At 34.6% G+C, this 20,243-nt stretch overlaps 6 protein-coding genes across 6 annotated transcripts; 4 read left to right on the top strand and 2 right to left on the bottom strand.

Annotated features, from left to right (window-relative positions):
• Positions 1-1,998: 1,998 nt before the first annotated feature.
• LOC17897687 (putative F-box protein At1g47730) lies at positions 1,999-3,156 on the top strand (the record flags this gene model as incomplete). The annotated part of the gene is made up of 1 exon (XM_006304806.2): positions 1,999-3,156. A coding segment is annotated over one exon (1,158 nt), but the record flags the coding sequence as incomplete, so codon positions are not given.
• A 493-nt stretch (positions 3,157-3,649) lies between these two features.
• Positions 3,650-4,774, top strand: LOC17898521 (putative F-box protein At1g50880). Its single transcript, XM_023788772.1, is given in 4 exon segments — positions 3,650-3,923; positions 3,974-4,082; positions 4,252-4,356; positions 4,456-4,774. Coding segments are annotated over 4 exon segments (807 nt in total).
• A 1,717-nt stretch (positions 4,775-6,491) lies between these two features.
• On the bottom strand, positions 6,492-10,594 carry LOC17897549 (TORTIFOLIA1-like protein 1). Its single transcript, XM_006306716.2, has 6 exons — positions 9,501-10,594; positions 8,934-9,125; positions 7,795-8,454; positions 7,607-7,712; positions 6,901-7,502; positions 6,492-6,811 (listed from the first exon to the last, which is right to left on the bottom strand). Exons 1-6 carry the CDS (start codon positions 10,212-10,214, stop codon positions 6,614-6,616), a joined length of 2,472 nt encoding a protein of 823 aa, XP_006306778.1. The 5' UTR covers positions 10,215-10,594; the 3' UTR covers positions 6,492-6,613.
• A 1,013-nt stretch (positions 10,595-11,607) lies between these two features.
• Positions 11,608-12,622, top strand: LOC17899961 (protein LHCP TRANSLOCATION DEFECT). Its single transcript, XM_023777106.1, has 2 exons — positions 11,608-11,956; positions 12,224-12,622. Exons 1-2 carry the CDS (start codon positions 11,681-11,683, stop codon positions 12,479-12,481), a joined length of 534 nt encoding a protein of 177 aa, XP_023632874.1. The 5' UTR covers positions 11,608-11,680; the 3' UTR covers positions 12,482-12,622.
• LOC17898915 lies at positions 12,535-15,184 on the bottom strand. Its single transcript, XM_006304445.2, has 9 exons — positions 14,940-15,184; positions 14,719-14,831; positions 14,552-14,630; positions 14,382-14,410; positions 14,185-14,278; positions 13,931-14,020; positions 13,637-13,832; positions 13,203-13,391; positions 12,535-12,938 (listed from the first exon to the last, which is right to left on the bottom strand). The coding sequence occupies exons 1-9, from the start codon at positions 15,084-15,086 to the stop codon at positions 12,553-12,555; spliced, it is 1,323 nt and encodes a 440-aa protein (XP_006304507.1). The 5' UTR covers positions 15,087-15,184; the 3' UTR covers positions 12,535-12,552.
• Positions 15,185-19,394: 4,210 nt separating this feature from the next.
• Positions 19,395-20,235, top strand: LOC17896960 (vascular-related unknown protein 2). Its single transcript, XM_006306264.2, has 2 exons — positions 19,395-19,878; positions 19,978-20,235. The coding sequence occupies exons 1-2, from the start codon at positions 19,444-19,446 to the stop codon at positions 20,110-20,112; spliced, it is 570 nt and encodes a 189-aa protein (XP_006306326.1). The 5' UTR covers positions 19,395-19,443; the 3' UTR covers positions 20,113-20,235.
• The last annotated feature ends 8 nt before the right edge of the window (positions 20,236-20,243 follow it).

Raw genomic sequence — 20,243 nt, forward strand, 5'->3', positions numbered from 1 at the left:
TTAAACAAATGCAGAACCAACCACATATATAAGTATATAACCATCAGTGTCTCGCTGGACTTATTAGATACAGTAGTTGAAGAAAAAAGTTAAAAATTAATATATCTGTATATCACTCGTCATCAAGTTCTTAAAGAGACACGGATCAATATCTTAATTAAGTATTTATAAGAGAGCTTCAATGGAGATGTAAGAGTTAACCTATATCATAATATCACTCCACCATCGCCTTCATGACTCCTTTCATATTCTCGGCAAGCTCCTCCCATTTCTTTAACTTATCATCGAGCTTCTTCTTGACCTCTTCTGTGACCTTCTTCTTGATCTCTGGAATGACCTCCTTCGAAATGTCATCTTCCAGTTGCCTCATTTCACCTTCCATCTGCGTCCATTGACGTTCCAGCTCATCTAAACGAGTATCTTCAACATTAGCCATTGATGTTTCAAAAAAAAAAAAATTATTTAAAAAAATGATTATAATTTCTTTTAAGTGGAATATTCTGAAAGAGTACTTCTAAACCTGTTTATTTATAGCTGAAAACAAGAAGTGAAAATGTTTAGTGGAGTCATTATTAACTCTCACTTCTTTAACTTATTCATCTACTAAAAGAAAAAGAAAAATTAACAAGCAACTTCATTCATCCCATCGATTACAAAGACAGATTCCACTATCTTAATCGGTTTGATATGTATTAATGTAAAATAATATCAATGTGGACATTGTTTTTTTTTTTTTTTATCAAAAAATGTGGACATTGTTATACACCCTTATTTCTTTGAATGTAAAATAATGCAAATCGATGTTATTTCGTTTGAGTCCATTTATTAACAGCGCTTATCTTATGATCCTTTGTCAAGACTTAATTACATGTAAAAAGATAAAGAAAACTTATTGTTACTACTGTATATATACATCAAAATGTGTACTAAATACGATCTTTATGTTTGATTGTTTTTTGTTCTAAAACCAAAATTTCTAAATTAATGATCATGTGATGATTGACGACTACGCTGAGTTGTATGTTTTTTCATTCCTTAAATCCAATGTAGCATTTTAGTGTTCATAAACGTCTCCTATTCACTATATACAAATCTATTTTTAGTTAATACAAATATATATACTCCATAGTGAAATTAATGCAATATGTGTTTATGTGTTCACCTTATGAACCTATATTTTCTTCCAAGATCAAGGCTTATGCCAACATAATACATTTTTTTATACGTATAAAAGAAAAAGATTCAAAAATCATAAAAGGATATGACCATAGTCTCGTTGAGTTATAAAGAAGAAGAAGAAGAGGAAAAAGAACAAAATGAAACAAATGGCTATATATATCATTGTAATTTATAAAATTCATCAGAGTTAGAGAGACAGCAAACATTTAATCATGCATTTACAAGAAAGTCTCATTGGACTTAAGTCTATATATAGTTTGATAGAAGCACACACACTTACGTAAAATCCAATTCTCAAATCTTTGTTTTTGTTAACATTCGTTCTTGAACATTTAACACGCTTTTTTAAAGCACGTTGGAAGAATTATTTTGCTCAACTTTATTTAATTTGTTTTAGGTGTGGCTTTAAGGGCTGAGGTTTCAGCCACCAGACAGGTAAACAACACTCCTCAATCTTACCATAACTTTATATTCTAAACTAATCATTTGTGATTATATTCAAAAAAGGAAAAATAAAATAAAATATAACTTGTGATTTTCTAGATGAAAAAAAAAAGAAAAAATATATTACTTGAGTTATTTTACTTTGGGCTTCATTAGAAATCCTTAAAATCTGTTTTAAACTTTTATTTTGTTTTATTTATTAAGCGTTTACAATGCCAATTTGCTAATAGCCGCCCCAAAGATATAAATAGAGGAACGATAGTAAACTAGGGTTACGTTTTCCACAACAAAAAGAAAAAATAAAAAAATAATATGGAGGAACCAAAAGACAAGCTCGAAACTATCCAAAGAAAGAGAAACAAAAGAACAAAATCTTCATCGTCGTCGTCGTCGTCAATATCATTACCATCCTTACCTCTCGACCTAATTTCGGACATATTCTTAAGGCTGCCAACGAAATCTGTTGTGAGGCTTGGTTGTGTTTCGAAGCTTTGGTCAACACTCACCATCGATCCATATCTCACCACACCGGTTGAAACTCGACCAAATCTTCTACTCTTCTTCAAAGTTGGTGTCAGGTTCTTTGTTTTCTCGCTCTATCAACACAATAGGAACCCTAACTCTTTTTACTACTCCTCTTCTCAACCTATCAGTGATTTTTACCATATCACCTGTCCAAAATATTGTTCCTTCACCATAAAACACGAGTCAGTCCATGGCTTGATCTCCTTACAAAGAGGAGCAACTCCTATAGTCTGGAACCCTACTAAGAGAGAGTTTACAACTTTAACCAAACCTAACGAGAGCTGGAAGAATATAACAGTCTTTTTAGGGTATGATCCTATCGAAGGTAAACACAAAGTAGTGTGCATGCCGTATTATTATAACCAAGAATACGACGAGTGTAGGGTTTTAACATTGGGATCAGCTCAAGAACAATGGAGGACGGTCAAAACCAACTACAAGCACAGACATTTGATTGGTTCTCGCACAGGAGATTATGGAAACAGCACATGCATCAATGGTGTTATATATTATCGAGCTACAATTGGTCGTGATTGGGTTATAATGAGGTTCGACGTAAGGTCTGAAAAGTTTGACGATGCAATGAAATTACCAAGGGATGACATTTATAATTATTGGCCTGTGGTGATGGTATCTAATCAAGGAAGGTTACTATGTGTTAGTGCTGGTACCGCTCGTGATAGTGTTTCAGTGTGGGTTTTGAAGGATGCAGAAAAAATCGAATGGGTGAATCATATCTTTTTACCTCTCAAACACTATGGTCGGGGTTTGAAAGACAAGTTCAGACTAATAGGCGTCACTGGTGATGGTGAATTCATTTACGTACCAACGACGGCGCTCCAGTCTGATCTTGACATCATTTATATCAATCCAATGACAAAGACGTTTCGAAGGGTCGAGTACAATGGTATTGCAGATTATGCTTTTCGACACCGCTATGGTCTTGGTGTGAGACCTTTGCGTGGGATCCAATATTTCCCCAACCACGTTGAACCCTTCACGTCTTGAATCTTGATTAATTCTTTTTCTTTTCTTTTTTGTTTCCTAATTTGTTTAATTTTGCAGTGACGAACACTTTCTTTTATGATTTTTTTTTTAAATGTCTTTAACATTTAAGTTGTCTTTAATTAACTTTATTTCATATGCTTAGGATTCTATATCCAGTTGTTATAATTTATAATAATTATTAAAAAAGATCGTGATGTTACAAAAAAAATACAAACATATATGAATGCTAATCTTTTTTGTCATTATCGTAATATTTATAAACATATATGAAAGCATATTATTATTATTATTATCCTCCGGAGATTTCTGATATATTCGGAACGATAATGACAAAAGATTAGCATGATTAACAATAGAATACCGAAATGTATTATGGAAATATAACTTTTTACTTTTGAAAAATTAAGAAAAAAAAAAAGGAGAGTAAATCACAGCTTTGTTAGGGTTCCCATATATATAAGAGAACGAAGTAATCAATGGTTTGAAGCAAAAGATGGAGCAATCACGAGAAGAGAAAAAGAGATCAAGACAATCGTGGTCATCAATGCCTCTGGATGTAACCTCGAAGATACTGTCAAAGCTGCCAGCAAAATCAGTTGCAAGATCTCGTTGCGTTTCGAAGCAATGGTCATCGATCAGCACAGATCCATATTTCATCAGCAACATGTTCCCAAAGCAGTCTTCGTCGAGTCTTCTACTCTTCTTCAAAAGCAAAGGGAAGCTCTTTGTATTCACCATCAAGAACCCTAACGAGCCTGACCCGCAAGTTGATAGTTACCAAATGAAATACCCTAAAAACTGTCGCTCCTCCTTCACCGAATCTGTCCACGGCCTCATCTGTTTCCCGAGGGTAGATAGACCCATCATTTGGAACCCTACCTTGAGAAAGTTGTCAACCTTGCCCAAACCCAAAACCACCTGGAAGGGTATAGCAGTCTTTCTAGGATACGATCCCGTCGCGTGTGAACACAAAGTAGTGTCCGTGCTTCGTGATAAAGCGTCTGATGAGTGTCGGATTCTTACATTAACAGGATCATCAGCTACAAGAAAATGGAGAAGCATCAAGATCAACCGTAATAAGCATCGTCCTTTTAGTAACATGTTAAGTTGTAATGATGGGCGATGCATCAACGGTGTTATATATTACAAAGGCAAACTTGACCAATCCAATGTTGATGTTATAATGAGTTTTGATGTCAGGTCTGAAAAGTTCCATGATGATGTGATACCAACGCCATGGAGTAATCTATGGTGGGGTAAGCTAATACCTTACAAGGGTAAGTTAGCTTGTTTTGGTCATACCGCGAACAATATGGTTATCACACTTTGGGTTTTGGAGGATAATGCTAAGTGGTTGTGCAAACATTTTACTGCACCACCTTTGAAATCCTGCGGAATCAATGGTATCACTGATGATGGTGACTTTGTTTATGTACCATACGGTGTCCAAATATCGTTTTATATTGGATATTATGATCCAGAGAGAAAGAGCTTTAGAAAAGTCGATTTCAAAGGAGTCGCGGATGCTGACTTTAGACTCCGTAATGGACTTGGAAACGGACGTCTACATCCGTTCCATACTTGCCTCAACAACATTGAGAATCTCTTGTCTTTGTAACTATACATTTGAGTGTTTTTTTTTTCCAATGGAACTTTATAGTTTGACTATATTTTGTTTTTGTGGAATAGTTTATCGTTCCTTGCATAGAATTAATTTCTATCTCCGTACCAAAAGTTCTTTTGTGATTTAGTAGTAAGCGATATTGCAAAGCCTAAAATGCAGTAAGGATCGCATCACCATTAGTGTATACTTTGTTTAAACTCTTTGGTTTTAAGATCTTTGCTTGGCAGAGATGTGCTTTTCACGGATATCTAAGCATCTTTGATTTTTTTCTTCATAAATCTTAAAATTCATGTACTATATCTTTATCATTACCGCTACAGTTAAAAATAACACAAAAGACAATGTTAGTATATTTATTTACCATAATATTAACAATTTTAAGAGATATTCATCCATAATTGTTAAAGCGAATAAATTATTGATATAAAAAAATATTTGGAATTAAAGATTTTGATTTTCAAGATTAATTTCCAGAAATACTTAAAGATAGCATATATATATCACACAAGAAGGAGAATAATAGAATATTTACAAAAAGACATTGTTAAATATTAAGAAGAAGAAAATGGTTTCTTCTCACAAATGCATCTTCCTTACTTTTCTATGCATTGCCCTTGTTTTGAGTCAAGGTAATATCACTATTCACTGTTACGTTCCACATTCTTATTTATGCAACATGTTACTAATCAATTGTAGTTTAGGGTGTAATTGGTTTTAATATAATTTTTTGTTTCTACTTTTTTAACTTTTCAAGGTCTTGCGGAAAAGGAGATATATGCTACTAGAGAAGAAATTTCTCCTATGACAATAATACCTATCGGTTCATGTGGAGAAATCAAAGATTGCAACCAAAAATGCATCGAACTTAAGTATCGAAACGGAGGATCATGCATAAATTCTACGTCAAATTCTATTTGCATTTGTATAGTTTGAATCTTAACATGCTATATATATGATTATTGATTACTACCATCCAATCACAAGAATAATTAACCTTAATAGCATTTATGTGAGTTCTTTTTAACAAAATATAACCATACGCAAATAAATTCACTCGTGCTCGTTGTGGTAAATCTTTTGATGAGTGTCGAGTTCTAACGTTGGGATCAGCTACATGGAGAATCATCAAGATAAGCAATAATCATCTTCCTTATAGTGACAATGGTGGGAGATGCACCAACGGTGTTCTTTAATTATTACAAAAGCCAGCCTTGATCAATCCAATGTTGACATTATAATGAGTTTTGATGTCAGGTCTGAAAAGTTCCATGTGACAGAATTCTGTGTTGTGCTAAGCTAATACCTTATGAGGGTAAGTTAGTTTGTGTCAATTATAAAAAGTACAATAAGGACATCACATTGTGGGTTTTGGAGGATGCTGCAAAACAGAAATGGTTGTGCAAACACTTTACTGATATATCTTATAAGCTTCTGAAACAAATTTGGGGAAGACATGGTATCACCCATGATGGTAAAGTTTATTTGTTTACCATTCCTTTTCATATTTTATATCATGATCCGAAGCTGAAGAGCTACCGACAAGTCGAATTTAAAGGAGTCTTAGATGCTGACTTTATGCTCACTAGTGGACTTGGAAACACACATCTACATCCGCTCCATACTTGCCTCAACATTGAGAGTCTCTTTGCGTTTTTAACAATATACTGTGTTATGCATTTTTTGAAGTTTAAGATTATATCAGTATTATTGATTCAGATGTATAGTAGCTTTCATTGACTCAAAAAGTATCATATATTCAATGTTCTTTTTTTTAGTGATTCACAAGTGTAAGAAAAATCATATATCTGTACAATGAAATGTCTTCCAAACATTCTACGGGTCAAAATGTTGGAGCTCGATAGTCCAATTAGATGCTAACTGGACCAGAAGATGGTCGGGAGCTAGACCTTCCCAGTCTTCTGGAGGATCTGTTGTTGACGAAGCTTCATGTAGATTCAACAAAAGCTCCTTCTTTAACTCCAACGGCATTTCTATAAAGGCTGGTCCATCTTCTACACTTACTTCTAGCAGCTGATAGATATTAATTACGGTCAGGTTAATTTAAATAGATCTCAGGTAAAAACATAGATCTTGGTAAGAAAAAGGAAGAAGTTTGTTACCTGTTGAATCCAAGATAGACAGAGATCAAACAGAGTGTGATCCAGGAGAAACTGTGCAATAGAATGGATAGCCTCGTTTCCAATATCACTCGAGAGTTGATCAAGAACAGGACCGGTCTTGTCCATTAACTTGACAAGCAAATGATCGTCTCCTGTAGATAATACCTCAGCAAATGCAGAGTCGGTGTCACCAACTCGGAGTGCGTGCATCGCATTGCTCCAACTAGTCCAGACAAGGTCTCCCTTCTGTCCTCCACGGTCATAATCATCTTCGTCCATTATTGCTTCTGCTTGGGGAATAGATACTCGCCTATTCCTTGGCATTCCACAGTCTTCACCAGCCACGCGTATTGCTTCAAGAGTAGCTTCATCTTTTGATGCTTGCCACACGCTTCTAGCAGAAGGTCCTTCACCTAATCGTATAGGTACAGAGCTTTTGTCCCAAGCTCTTCTGCTGTTACCTGAATACTCAGAGTCAAGGGGACCAGTGCCATGTGACCTTCTTGTACTGGTCTGGGTGTTTCTCGGAGAATCTCCATTCTTAGAACTATCCCATCCGTTTACATCATTCCTCCATGATGCAGCCGCCTTTCCCCTCGCACCTAAATCAAAATTTTAAGTTTTTGGGAACTAATAAATATATATTTTCAAATGGATGCAATAGGTTGCGGTTGTTTAACTGCGTAGATCAAACAGATTTTCTTACCTGATTGTATGGAAATTTCTCTCGACATCTCTTCTACTATCCTCTCAAGACCTCTAACACGGTTTTCCAAACTTATCATGCCGTCGTGTGAACCACCCATGAAATCCTGCAATGATAAAGGAGTCGCCTTTTAAGAGTGAAACTGCTTCAAAGCAAATCACTATATTGATTTGAAATCGGAACAGTACCTGCAACATATTCATTATGTGGGTTTGTTGTCTCTCCAAGTGCAATAACTGTCTCTGTAAAGGTGGCCAATTCCCTCTGTTTTCAGATGCCTCTGCCTGGATCGCTTCGGTTTGATCTCCATCAAATGCTCTCAACCGTGATTCACCTCCGTTCATTCTTTCATCAACCCATTTTTCTCTTGCAAAGTCTCCAAAATGTCTTTCTTTGGGATGGACACCAGTTGTTCTGCACAAACCTTTTGACCTACTCCTCGATACTGAAGTATTGGCATCTGATTCATCCTCTGTGTTTGAGGTCGACAAATTTATTTGCTTACAGGGAAGAATAACTTCAACTGGCATACCATCAGAACCTCTTTTTTCCAGTTTCTGGAAAAACTCTGGGTTTAGATCTTTGCCAGTTAATCCAGGTGCTTTTTTCCTCAAAATGAGAACTGCTTTTGAAATGGAATCTGAATTACTGCTCAAACCATCGGAAGAGCCTTGAATCACCAGCCCTGCTCCGTCGCATGCAACTGAATCAGTTTCCCCATTCCTTTCTAACATACATTGCTCAGATAACACATCCTTCTGTTCATCAGATGTTCGAGCTTCACCTTTTCCAGCAATATTCTTCCAGACGTTTAGTGCTTCCGACAAGCTTTCTCTAACAGGTTTTATCTGAACCCCAAAGAAAATATAGCCACTTTTCAGAATGATGCAAAACATGTTGGAAAAAGTATGTAATCCATAGAGACGAGCAAGTAGATTTGTACATTATAGTATATAACAAACATCCGCAATTACTGTTACTATCCATGTCTAGCTCGTATACCTTTGGCTCTGTTTAGTTGATCAGAAAAATTAAACACCGATATCAAGATTAGCTACTCCATAAGGTTCTAAAGACAAGGAAAGAGAATGGAGAGAGCTATTTTCTCATGACCATTAGTGTAATCTGCATTTCTTTTCCTAGTGTCAATCTCCATTCTAACCTTAGATATTGGCGAATGCTAGGAAGATCTTAAGAAAAAAAACCATAGCTATTGCTAACTGTTATAAGCTAAGATGGTAACTCCCAAAAAAGTATAATGTCGTTTCTTTACAGAGATTCACGCGACTGCAAGAACATAGTTTTACTGAAAATAAATGGAGTATACCTTATCAAATCGACAGGCTTCAAGAGCTGTAAGAGTGGAATCTGTTTTGTTTGCAACCAAATTGCTAGAATGGACGGCCAAGGAGATTAAGACATCAGCAGCTGCTTTACGAGTAACCCAATTGGTACATCCAAGGCACTCGTGAATGCTTTGTAGCAATGATTCCAAGCTCTGAGGTGCAATAGCTCCAACCTGCAACAGTTTCATGGTTCAAAATATGTGTAATCCATAGAGAAGAAGACCCAGTTGATTTGACCACCAAGCAGATTAGGGATGAACAATGAAATTTAGACACATAAATCTTCTTCAATGTCATTCTCTTGTGAATTAGACCAAAACATAGCTTGTCACTAGTAGTCCAGTGCCACAGAAACTTTTATATATTACTATCAAGATTCCAAAAATCTTTAGCATTTACCTTCACACATAGAAGTCATTCTAATCTTCTTAGCACAAAACACAAGTAGCCAAATCTAGAGACTAAGCACAACCAGCTGAACCTTCAAGCAGTGAATCCTAATCTAAGAAAATAAGCATTGTACATTTGATATGCCACATTGCACGAACCTGGGATAAGCTTCCAACTACAGGCAAGAGTGAAGCCTTAGTAATGTAATTGGGGCTATTCAAAAACTTGGAGATTCTAGGGCAGAGTTTTTGAAAAGCAGCAACAGGAGGCTCGGTAACTGAATCCACCATCTTCCCCATACAAATCGCAGCACCAGATTGTAAGCTTTTGTTCTGCTCCGCCATTGCTTCAAACAAGGGTTTAGCAAATAGCCCAACCAACGAAGACCCAACGAAATTTCCATCTCCATCCTCCTTCTCCTTGAGAAACTGCGCAGAGAGAGAGCCAATCGCGTCGCGGCAAGCGTCGCGCACACCGTTATCAGCGTCCTTGAGACGCTTGACGATGTGTGAGATGATTTTGGCAAGCTGAGAAGAAGAGAGATCGGAATAAGAGAGGCAGAGAAAGGAGAGGAGTCGTATTGATTCTCTCTTGACCGGAGCTTTAGGATCGGAGAAGGAATCGAAAAGACAATGGAGAAGCACGGGAAGGATCTCGGGAGAATCGGAGACAGAGACGACGATTTTCTCGAGATCATCTACAGCAATCTGATAAGTATCGCGATCACCGAGCCTAGAGAGAGAGGTTAAAATCTTCTGTTTCAATTCCACCATTGCTAAGTGAGAAGAGAAAGCGACGGAGGATCTGACGGAGAACGGAGATGGATTTGAAGAAGGTTTCATTGAAGGTTTTGGAGCGGACTGTGATCGCATTTACGATACTTAGAGATGGTTATAGAAGGAAGAGGCGGAGGAATTACATAGAAGAAACGATGTGATGGTTGAGGGAATATAAGTTGGAGAGTGTTAGAGAGGTTTGTGAGCCATTATAAAAGCTAATTTAGGGTAGAGTTTTGGATGATGATGATGATGTGAAGAAGAAAGAGGTCAGAAGGAAGAAGAAGAAGAAGAAGAAGAGACGTCTGGTATTTTTCCGGCGAGAATGCTAAAACTTTTCTGTTGGGGGTCTTGAGAGAGTGGAGACCACGTCTTTGCCATGTCATTCTTCGTTGTTTTTTTATTTATTTTACTAATTAATTTATCCACAAATATGCTGTTTTAAATTAGTTTGTAGTACATAATTCAATTCCAAAAGCTTCAAAGACTTTTTAAGTTTGAATTAGATTCTTGTTCTGATTGGCCACATTGTTGCTTAATTAATTTTGAGGTTTTCTTTTTTTCTTTTGTTTTTGTTGCCAATCTTAAGTAAATTTAAAAAGTTGGAATGGTTCATGCAAAAACTCTTATAAATAAATTTATAGGAGACCAAAATCGTTACAAAAAAAAAGTTGGAAATTGCTGATTACAAGTTTTTGGGGAATTTGCATCATTGTAACAAGTTAGCAATTTTTTCCCAAAGATTTGATAGGCCACATACTGCTTTAAAATTTTAACATGACTTTAGATTAAATTTAAGGGGTGGTAATTTTTTTTTTTTGACAATTACACATTCATTATTCCTTGGGATAAAATATAAAAGCACATCTATTTCTAACTAAGTCCGTGAAAACAATTTATCAATGTCTTACATTCAGAAATGTACAGTAAAATCTAAGAAAAAGAAATTTTATTTTGCATTCAAATTTACATATTTTAGTTGATTTCAAAATAAATGGTCTGATTTGTAGAGATCAGTGATCTAGGCTTGTTGATAAATGGTCTGATTTGTAGATGATTATGCTCTATAAGTTATACCTATAGAGCAAATTCAAATAGAAAAAGTATTTCATTTTTGTTTCTGAATTAATAGTTTTTGGTTTCATACTTTCATGAGAAAACCAGAAATATTTTTATTACTTAAAAAGAAAAGGAAGCAAAATAAGACAAAAATGTATTTGTTTTAGAAGTTTGAATAATTTTTAATTAAAAACAAAAATCAAAAGTTTGACTATGGGTTTTATGAACCCAAAAAACATTTAAAAAAGTGGTTGCTTTAAACCTAGTTAAGAAGAATTAGATGGCTTTGAAACTATTTTATTATTTTTCTTCCTTCTCACAAAAATAAATAAATAAATAAATAGAAGCAAAATAGTATCTCAAATCCAACGGTGGGGATTATTCAGTGGAAAAAATATTTATTGTCGTTTTTAGATAAAAGGGAAAAAAAATGAGTGGATAATAAAACCACTGAATCTGTTTTACTTTAGTTGGAAGCATTAAGAGAGACAGACAGCTGAGCCATGGCTTCTTCTTCTATCTCATTCTCCTGCGCACCTTCTTTGGCCACCTCACTCTTCTCCACCAGTAACACTTCTTCTTCCCCAAGGCTGCTCTCCTCTCGGTTTCTCGGTACCCGTAACTTAAAGCTTCATATCCGACCAGCCAGACTCGGTCCTTCCAACGGGTCAAGAACCACTTGCTGGTTCAAGTTTGGCAAGAACGGTGTCGATGCTGAAAATGCCGGAATCTATGGCAGTCAGTCTCGTGATGACTTCGACAGAGACGACGTTGAACAGGTTTTTTCTTCTTATGGACTGAAATCAAATTGACTTATATTCCCACCAGGAAGTGCCTTAGGATGGATTCTGATGATTCATTATGCATCTGTGTGGATATACTTTATTAATCAAATTCTCCACTTTGGTTCTTGAATCATGATCCCTAATCGCAGAAATAACACAAATGCCAACTGCTTTGAATTGTAAAGAAAACAGAGGACGAATTAATTTAACACGACATTTTATCTATGTGATAATTGTTATCTTTGTGATGGGTTTTTGCAGTATTTCAACTACATGGGGATGCTTGCGGTAGAAGGTACCTATTCAAAGATGGAAGCTCTTCTTAACCTAAACATTCACCCAGTCGATATCTTGTTGCTGTTAGCTGCTACAGAAGGTGACAAACCTAAGATCGAGGAGCTTCTCAGAGCCGGTGCTGATTACTCGGTCAAGGATGGTGATGGAAGAACCGCTCTAGACAGAGCCAGCAGCGAAGAGATCCGTGACTTGATCCTTGGCTACAAGGCACAAAAGGCTTGAATCCACAGCTTGGTATTAACACACAGGAACCACGCAAGTTGTGTTCTTGGGTTTTGAAATGTTTTTGTTTGCTAGAACAAACTGTCTTTCTGGGTTCCATGCACTAGTAGATTATAAAATCCATCTTCTTCCTTTTTGTCTTTCCCACCTGTTTCTTGTTTCTTCTTTGGGGGTTCTTCTATGGCGTTTGGAGTTATTACAGAGGCGGGTCTTTTCAAAGGTAGAAACGCCACCTTGGTTGCTCTGCAACTCGCTTTTGATGTGTCTACGTTAACTTTTGCCGGGCTAACGGGATTTGTAGACTCATCTTTGGGCTGTTCTGAATCTTCTGTTTGGGATCCATTGTTAGTCTTGGGAGAAACTGCTTCAGTAATGGGGTCCGAACACTCTGTAGCAGTACCATCACCGTTTTTGTCTGCTCCAATCAGTGGAGAAATCAGAGGAGGAGGGATATCTTCTGCAGTTGGTCAATTAAGTCAAAAGCGAAAATCTTTCAGTGATGTACAAACATAAAATTTCTGTATTTGATCACTAAGCCCTTAACAATAATACACATCTAAAACCAAAACTCTCTAACCTTTAAGCCCTTGAAACACTAAAACCATAAAGTTCAAAACAAGTATAAGCCTAGGTAGTCGATAGGTGCTACATACATAACCAGCATACAGTCTAGGGGAACCAAAAATAAACAATCAAACAGTAATATTTTGGAGATTCTTACCTCCGAGAGGAGAAACAAACGTATGATACTGAACTGAACACTCCCTAGTTGAAGCATCTTCTGGATTTTTTGAATCTTCTGGTTGCATCGCATTACCAGTCTTGGACGAAGCTGCTTCAGCAATAGGAGATGAGCTTTCTCTCACAGTAACACCACCGTCGTCTGCATCAAGCAAAGGAGAGAGATCTTCTGCAAGTGGGAAATTAAATCCAAAGCACAAATTATTTAGTCAAATACAAAAAACATGGAAGTTTTGGATCTTACAACGCTTTAGCCATCTAAAACCTAACTCTACTGGCAGAAATCTATACAAGTATGAGACAAGTGAGTGACTCTCTCTAGAATATAGATCTAGGTAGTAAGGACATAACCAGCATTCAAACTTGGGAACGGAAAATAACAACCAAATAGTAGTTCTGTGAAGGTTCTCTTACCCCCAAGAGAAGAAACAGATGTTTGATACTGTATCAAAGGATCCTTAGTAGTAGCATCTTCTGTAACATTTTCCTCTACAGGTTTACTACTCTCATGTTTCTGCAATGTCTCGAGTAAAACATATTTATCGGTCTTCCATACACAATCCAATACGGTGACACACTCTTCTTCCTTTGGATAGAACTCGCGGAATATCTGTATTCATTCCAATAGAGGAAACAGAGTTTATTGACATGATCACTGAACTATGTAAAAAATCTACGAAAGGGTCCACCAAAGAAGCTTTGACTAACCTCAACCCCATCCTGTGCTATCTTTACAGACTGTTTCTTCAGGTATGTAGAGGTTACCGAATTGAAAACTGTCACAGCATCAAGTAATATCTGCATGAACCCAAATTGATAAAGAAAGTAAGCACATTACGCCCACTATAACTACAATAAGATCAATTACAGTGTGTGCCTATAGATCATGGATTGGAGAAACTGCCCACAATGTTCATTTAGTTTTGTTTGGACTAGGCAGAAAAAAAAAAAAGTTAACTTACTTGTTGAACTAACACTCTGAGACGTGCAAGCAGCGCCAAAAATGTCACGGAGAATCCTATGAAAAATGAACGAGCTAGCAGAGTGGATATCCCACTGTAGAACAAATTTGAAATGGAAAAAGAAATTATATCATGAACCGAATGCGATTAAGTCTAAGAAATTACAGACACAGTTGAACTCATGAGCCAATTAATACCTAGCAGCCTTTAAGATGGGTTCAGTCATCTGCAACAAACACAATGATGAAGTCAAAACACTCAGAATCTATTTTTCATATGTATGAGCTGGTATATGATCATCAAGGCTCGTTTACGCAGCTTATCGCTACTCAAGCAAAAAAAGGAAGCTCCATAAAGAAGAGCATACCTGTGAGAGTAAATGAAGAGTTCCACGAAGTCGTTCCAAGACATTTGGTTTCCCAGTATCACATTGTTTCAGCTTCAAGCTAACATAAACCCAAAACTCACAAACTAAGCTCTTACATACATCATTCTCATAAATCATTGAAATCAACATAAGAAAGAGAAGCATACCTCTCCAAAACATGAATCTTCTGTTTACTGATTCTCCCAGAAATAACATGAAAACAAGGTCTCAGAACACCCTCCATGTTTGCTGTCCGTAAAAGTCTCAAATCCCTTCTTACCTGAGCAATTAAAAAAAAAACAAGTTTGCTAAAATTAGACAAGACAATCTCAATGCTGTGACTATTATAACAAGACAATCGAAGAGAAGAACGAAGGAGATGATTAACCTTGAGAAGGTACTGGAAATAGGAGCATCTCCGATGCTGGTTCTTATTCTTGTAAACCATTCTATCGAACACAGCGTGCTCGAGTTCAAGCTGACTAAGCTGACTCTTCAGCTTCTCCTCTAGAGCTTTGGCTTGTGTATCATCCATGGATGTTCCAGCAAATTTTTAATGGATCTTTCAATGAAAATCTGATAAATTTCTCTAATTCGAACAAGACCAAGATTCGAATTTAGGGTTTTGTGTGCTTGCCTTAAACCTTTTTATTTTACTTTCGCTTTGCTGTAAATAAAATTTCCAATTTCGTAAGAACAACGACGCTCACGATTCAACCGTGAACCGTTTCTAAACCAAAAGACATTTAGGATTTGCGATCGAGAAAGCCGGATTGAATCTTTAAGTGATACGGCGCGTTTTCTATGTTGTATGAAATGGGTCGTTAATCTGGGCTTTAGAGAAAAGTCCAGCCCATTACGAGATCAGGTCTAGTCGGTACTACAACACATACTGTACAATACAAATGTCGAAGGATCCTCAAATCTTCCAATTTACAGAGACATTTCAATCTAAGCTTAGGGGGTTATTGGGAGATTGAATCTAAAAAAGTTTGTGGATTTCAAAAGTTTTAGAGATTTTAAAATTCTCAAATATTTTTGTAGATTCTAATAAATGTTTACTAAGTTTTTTAGAGTTTAGTAGATTATTAATATGATAGATTTTACAAATACTTATGTAAGTGCAGTATTTTGAAAGTTGTTGTTAATGACCAAATATGTAGGAAATCATATTCCCAATAACACTAGAGTTTAATAGAATTGTAAAATCAATAAGTACTCAATTTTTTGAATAACAAAAGATTTTAAATGAAATTACAAAATCAACACACCAATAACAAAAGACTTCATTAAGAATTTAAGAATCCATAAACCAATAACAATAGAATTTTAGATTCTAACAATCTTTAAAAACCATTCTCCCTAATTCTACAAGAATCGTTTAACCCTAATTCACGTTACGATCTCAAATACAAAATTAGGAGACGGCCTTGGAACTAAACTAAAGTATAACTCCGGCCAATACTGCTAAGATTGGCGGCTGGTGATTCAAAAAAAAGTTGTTGTACCCGACTACGACTACAATGTAGACGAAGGAGAAATATTTCTTTTTCATTCTAATGGATTTTTTTTTTTGCTGTAATTATTTTTTCTCTTTTTCAATTTCTTTTCTCCTTCTGGATATGTTCAATTTGGTGAAAAATTAAATTAGGTTAAATTCCAACAAAAATTTGGTATTTTTGATTTAACAAGTTGTGTTTATTGATTTACTTTTGGTATTTATCTAGGTCAAGTTTTATAAAGATTTAAATTTTTAATGGTGTTTATTAAAGAGACAAAAAGTTTGCGTAGAAACGCTGTGAAAGCAACAAATACACGAGGGCATAATGAGGCAGCCCTTTTTATAATCATGTCATAATACACTAGTTTAGTACTCATCCGATAGATCGGTTATCTTGTTCAAAATAAAATTAAGATCAACTTAATTATAACTTATAAGAAAATAATATCCAAAACTTTCTTTGGAAATATAAAAGAATATTTTTAATTTGGAAAGAGATTTTTTTTTAGTCCGAAGAAACTAATATATGTGTATATATATATATATATATTTAAAACTCTTTATTAAACGTTAGTTATAAAAATCTAGTAATGTTAAATTGTCAATCACCAAAACATCTAGCTATTCACTATTATTCATAATATTGCCAAAATATTAAAGAAAAAACTTAATTTATCAATTATCCTCTAAAACATGATTATACCATTTTATTAAAAAATTGTTATTGCATAACTTTCAATTAAAAAAAAAAACATTATGAGACTATGCAATATATTGTATTGATTATTTCTGGCAACAAAACTTGTTTTTTTTTTTTGTTAAAGCTGGCAACAAAACTTGTTAAGATGAAAGCACAACACAATGATTAAAATTGAGGACAAATTGAGCATTTTGAGGACGTTTATGTCATGTTCTTTTCGATAACAAGTGGTCTTTTTCAACCGTCATATAGATTCATATACTAACTTAGCTTGTTGAGATGAATCTTAATTATACACATACAATATATGATACATTACTACTTATGATTATATTTATAGTCATTTTGTAAATTAGTCTTCTTTCTAAAATACTTCAAAATTTTCTTCTCAGAAAAGACCACTTTTAAAAAAATGGTGCGCAAAGATATTGCGTAAGCAACACTAATGTGATGAAAGATATTGCGCAAGCACACTGTTTTAGAAGATCGGAACTTAAAATACATCAGTCGACAAATTGAGAATTGCTATTTTAAATAATCTGTTTGACAAACAAAAAACTTGGAGAATCTTATAATTAAATTTGTTTTCTTTCCGGTTTCCACATAGTTAGTTACATTCTTGTTCTAGAGTATATATTACAACGATATTGATTTATGAACATACTTATTTCAAATGAAATATATTATCTTTAAATAAAATTGGGAGCTAACATCATCTAGAACTAGAGACTAGATGACATATGTGTAAAGAAACTAGAAATCAAATAGTTTTTAAGAGACGGCAAAATCCAAAAATAAAAATATTTTGAGAGAGTAGTACATGGTTCTTACTTCTTGAAATAAATAAATTTAATTAGGTCAATGATCAAGACATGTAATTCGTGGAGAAGTGGTAATAAAGATTCAACGAGAATGTGTGTGGATTATAACGTGGCAAGCAGGCTAAAAATAGTCTTCATATATTTTTCTAAAACACTTACAATTAACAACTAATTGAATAACCGAAACGTGATGAAGGTAATAGTGAAGGTTAAGGCCAAATAACAAAAAAAAAAAAACGGATAATAATAATGGATGAGTGTATGGTTTTGTATATAATATATAGTTGGTCCACGATTCTTGAACCTTTTTGAGTCCGGCAAGACAATTTTTATACATGATCTAATATTATGAGAGAATAGTTTGATGTAACACCTATTTGTATTTTTGGGTTGTTAATACCATTTTCCAAGATGTTAAATGTGTGAACACAATTTTCGATTTTAGTCTTATGAGAATATATAAAGTACCCATCGTAAGTTTAATTAGGTGACGCAAAAATGTATGACGTTAGACGATGCGTATGCGATGTTAAGGTGTCAAAATTTTGACCTAGATTAGATTTCGTCATGGTGAAAAGAAGATTTGATGATAACGATGTTAACCCTAATATATATACTGTATGTGGTTGCCACTAGCGAATATTCATATAGCTTCTTATCGTGTGATACTTATCAAAAGAATTTTATATATCAATAAAAGATATATACAAGTAATAGATATATTTTATAGCTATAGACAACATAGTGTATGATGGTTGATATATATGTAGTATATACGATAATAGTTCAATGATTACCGCTTTGTTGCATGAACTTAATTAGTGGATTAATATCTAACAATAATGGATTCTAAAAATAACACAAATTTTAGTGTAAAATCTTTGGTTATAAAGTAATATATACCAAAGATCTTCAAGATATATAGAAATTAGCAAAGATGCATGATAATGATATACATAGTTAACCAATGATTTCAGGTATATATTGATCATGGACTTTTAACCTATAGTATGTATGTCAGCTATTTTAAAATTCTCAGATAATATCGATGTCAATGAGTGAATCTTGTTGATGAATTAGGTCATGGCTTAAAATATGCATCTCTTTTATAAACGAAATCGAACATTATTGAAAGTGTAATATATATTTTATTTTTGGGTTGATTTTTTATGATGATAATATAATATAATCCGAGAATGATATTAGATTTTAGCAAACTCACTCAAGAGAGAATAAGAGATCAAGGAGAGAAATGTGAAACGTGCACAATCACATTATCCACTAACCCACAAGAAGGTCGACCACTTTCCCTCCTTTTTCTCGTTCTTGCATATCAAGCAAACCCAATACTATCTTATACAAATAATTAGTCCTAAGATTATTTTGTTTGTTTAAGCAAATATAAAATACTATTTATTCTTCATATTTTTTCTTCTTTAAAATTTTAATTTGTAGAAATTGTTTGACATAATTTTTTTTCTTAACACTTTATAAATATCTGAAAATCGAAGTTCATATCATGTAAAATTAATTTAAAGACAAATGTTTCACAAAAACCAAACACATGATCTCTTGTTGTTGTGAATCTTTTAACGATCCTATAGTTTACTTAGTTGAAAAAAGTACATATGTCTAAGATCCGTAACTAGTTGGTATATATAAAATTACAACAAAAATAAATAAAAAATTATAAAGACAAAAAAAGGACAAACGGACCAAAATGTGCCACACCTCCAACTTCCATGATCTAAACCTTTCTCTTGACTATATAAATGAGAGCCTATTCTATAACAAAATCATTTGCCAACAAAAAGTCTCAGCTTCACCACATTACACACCTTTCCTTTTACATTACCCCCCAAACACTTCAATGGAGAACTCCGTAAACAACTGCACGAGACAAAGAGTGTTCTCCAATCACCAAATCAGAACGATACACGAAGAAGATCAAGAAGAGAGTAGTTGGATAGTCTACTTTGAAGACATTGATCATGACGATGAAATGGTGGAGACCGAACAAGATATGAGTCATTACTACGATAATGATTCCTCAATGATCTCGGACGCTGCATCTCCTGTCCGCACCAATAATGTTGTTCGTCGAAAGGCTACCAACATTAATACTAACCCTAAAAAGAGAAGAATCATTCATCAACACAAAGATGAAGAAGAAGAACACAAAGGAGAGATTGAAGAAGAAGATGAAGAAGACACAGCTTCTTCTCCTTCTAATAAAACCAAGGTTAGATACATACTGGATGGTGCGGAAGATACTGAAAAAGCCATGGACAATGTTACATCTGAGGTAATTAAGAAACATTTGTTGCATGAAACTGATAAATTTCATAAATAATAAATCTGAATTTGGACTCACAATAAATTATTTTCTTTGGGGAATTTATAGGAGAAAGGATACATAACACTTACAGAGACAGGATCGAAGATAAATGAAGTTATGAATGAAGAATTCTCTGCAGAGTTGAAGAAGAGAGGACTTTGTGTAGTTCCTTTGTCTATGTTATCTAACTTTATTGCTTGATGATGTTTTTACTTTTCTAACCGCTGTCATTATTTTTTATTCTTCTGATTCTTTCATGTAAAATTGTTACCAGTATTGACCAAAATGTATAGATATCGAAATTTCATATTGGAAAGTTTTAAACACTTTGC

Source organism: Capsella rubella, unplaced genomic scaffold, assembly GCF_000375325.1.
Source record: "Capsella rubella cultivar Monte Gargano unplaced genomic scaffold, Caprub1_0 scaffold_1, whole genome shotgun sequence".
Taxonomy (NCBI): domain Eukaryota; kingdom Viridiplantae; phylum Streptophyta; class Magnoliopsida; order Brassicales; family Brassicaceae; genus Capsella; species Capsella rubella.

Bases quoted from the DNA above. Each gene is read 5' to 3' on its own strand.
- LOC17897549 (XM_006306716.2), bottom strand. From the start codon at position 10,214: ATGCGATCACAGTCCGCTCCAAAACCTTCAATGAAACCTTCTTCAAAT. The intron at 8,455-8,933 runs GTATACTCCATT...TTTGGGGTTCAG, and splicing joins AAGCCTGTCGATTTGATAAG to ATAAAACCTGTTAGAGAAAG. The intron at 7,713-7,794 runs GTACTGTTCCGA...TTATCATTGCAG, and splicing joins ACATAATGAATATGTTGCAG to GATTTCATGGGTGGTTCACA.
- LOC17899961 (XM_023777106.1), top strand. From the start codon at position 11,681: ATGGCTTCTTCTTCTATCTCATTCTCCTGCGCACCTTCTTTGGCCACC. The intron at 11,957-12,223 runs GTTTTTTCTTCT...GGGTTTTTGCAG, and splicing joins ACAGAGACGACGTTGAACAG to TATTTCAACTACATGGGGAT.
- LOC17898915 (XM_006304445.2), bottom strand. From the start codon at position 15,086: ATGGATGATACACAAGCCAAAGCTCTAGAGGAGAAGCTGAAGAGTCAG. The intron at 13,833-13,930 runs GTTAGTCAAAGC...GAATGAATACAG, and splicing joins TAGCACAGGATGGGGTTGAG to ATATTCCGCGAGTTCTATCC. The intron at 12,939-13,202 runs GTAAGAATCTCC...GACCAACTGCAG, and splicing joins GTTTGTTTCTCCTCTCGGAG to AAGATATCCCTCCTCCTCTG.
- LOC17896960 (XM_006306264.2), top strand. From the start codon at position 19,444: ATGGAGAACTCCGTAAACAACTGCACGAGACAAAGAGTGTTCTCCAAT. The intron at 19,879-19,977 runs GTAATTAAGAAA...GGGAATTTATAG, and splicing joins TGGACAATGTTACATCTGAG to GAGAAAGGATACATAACACT.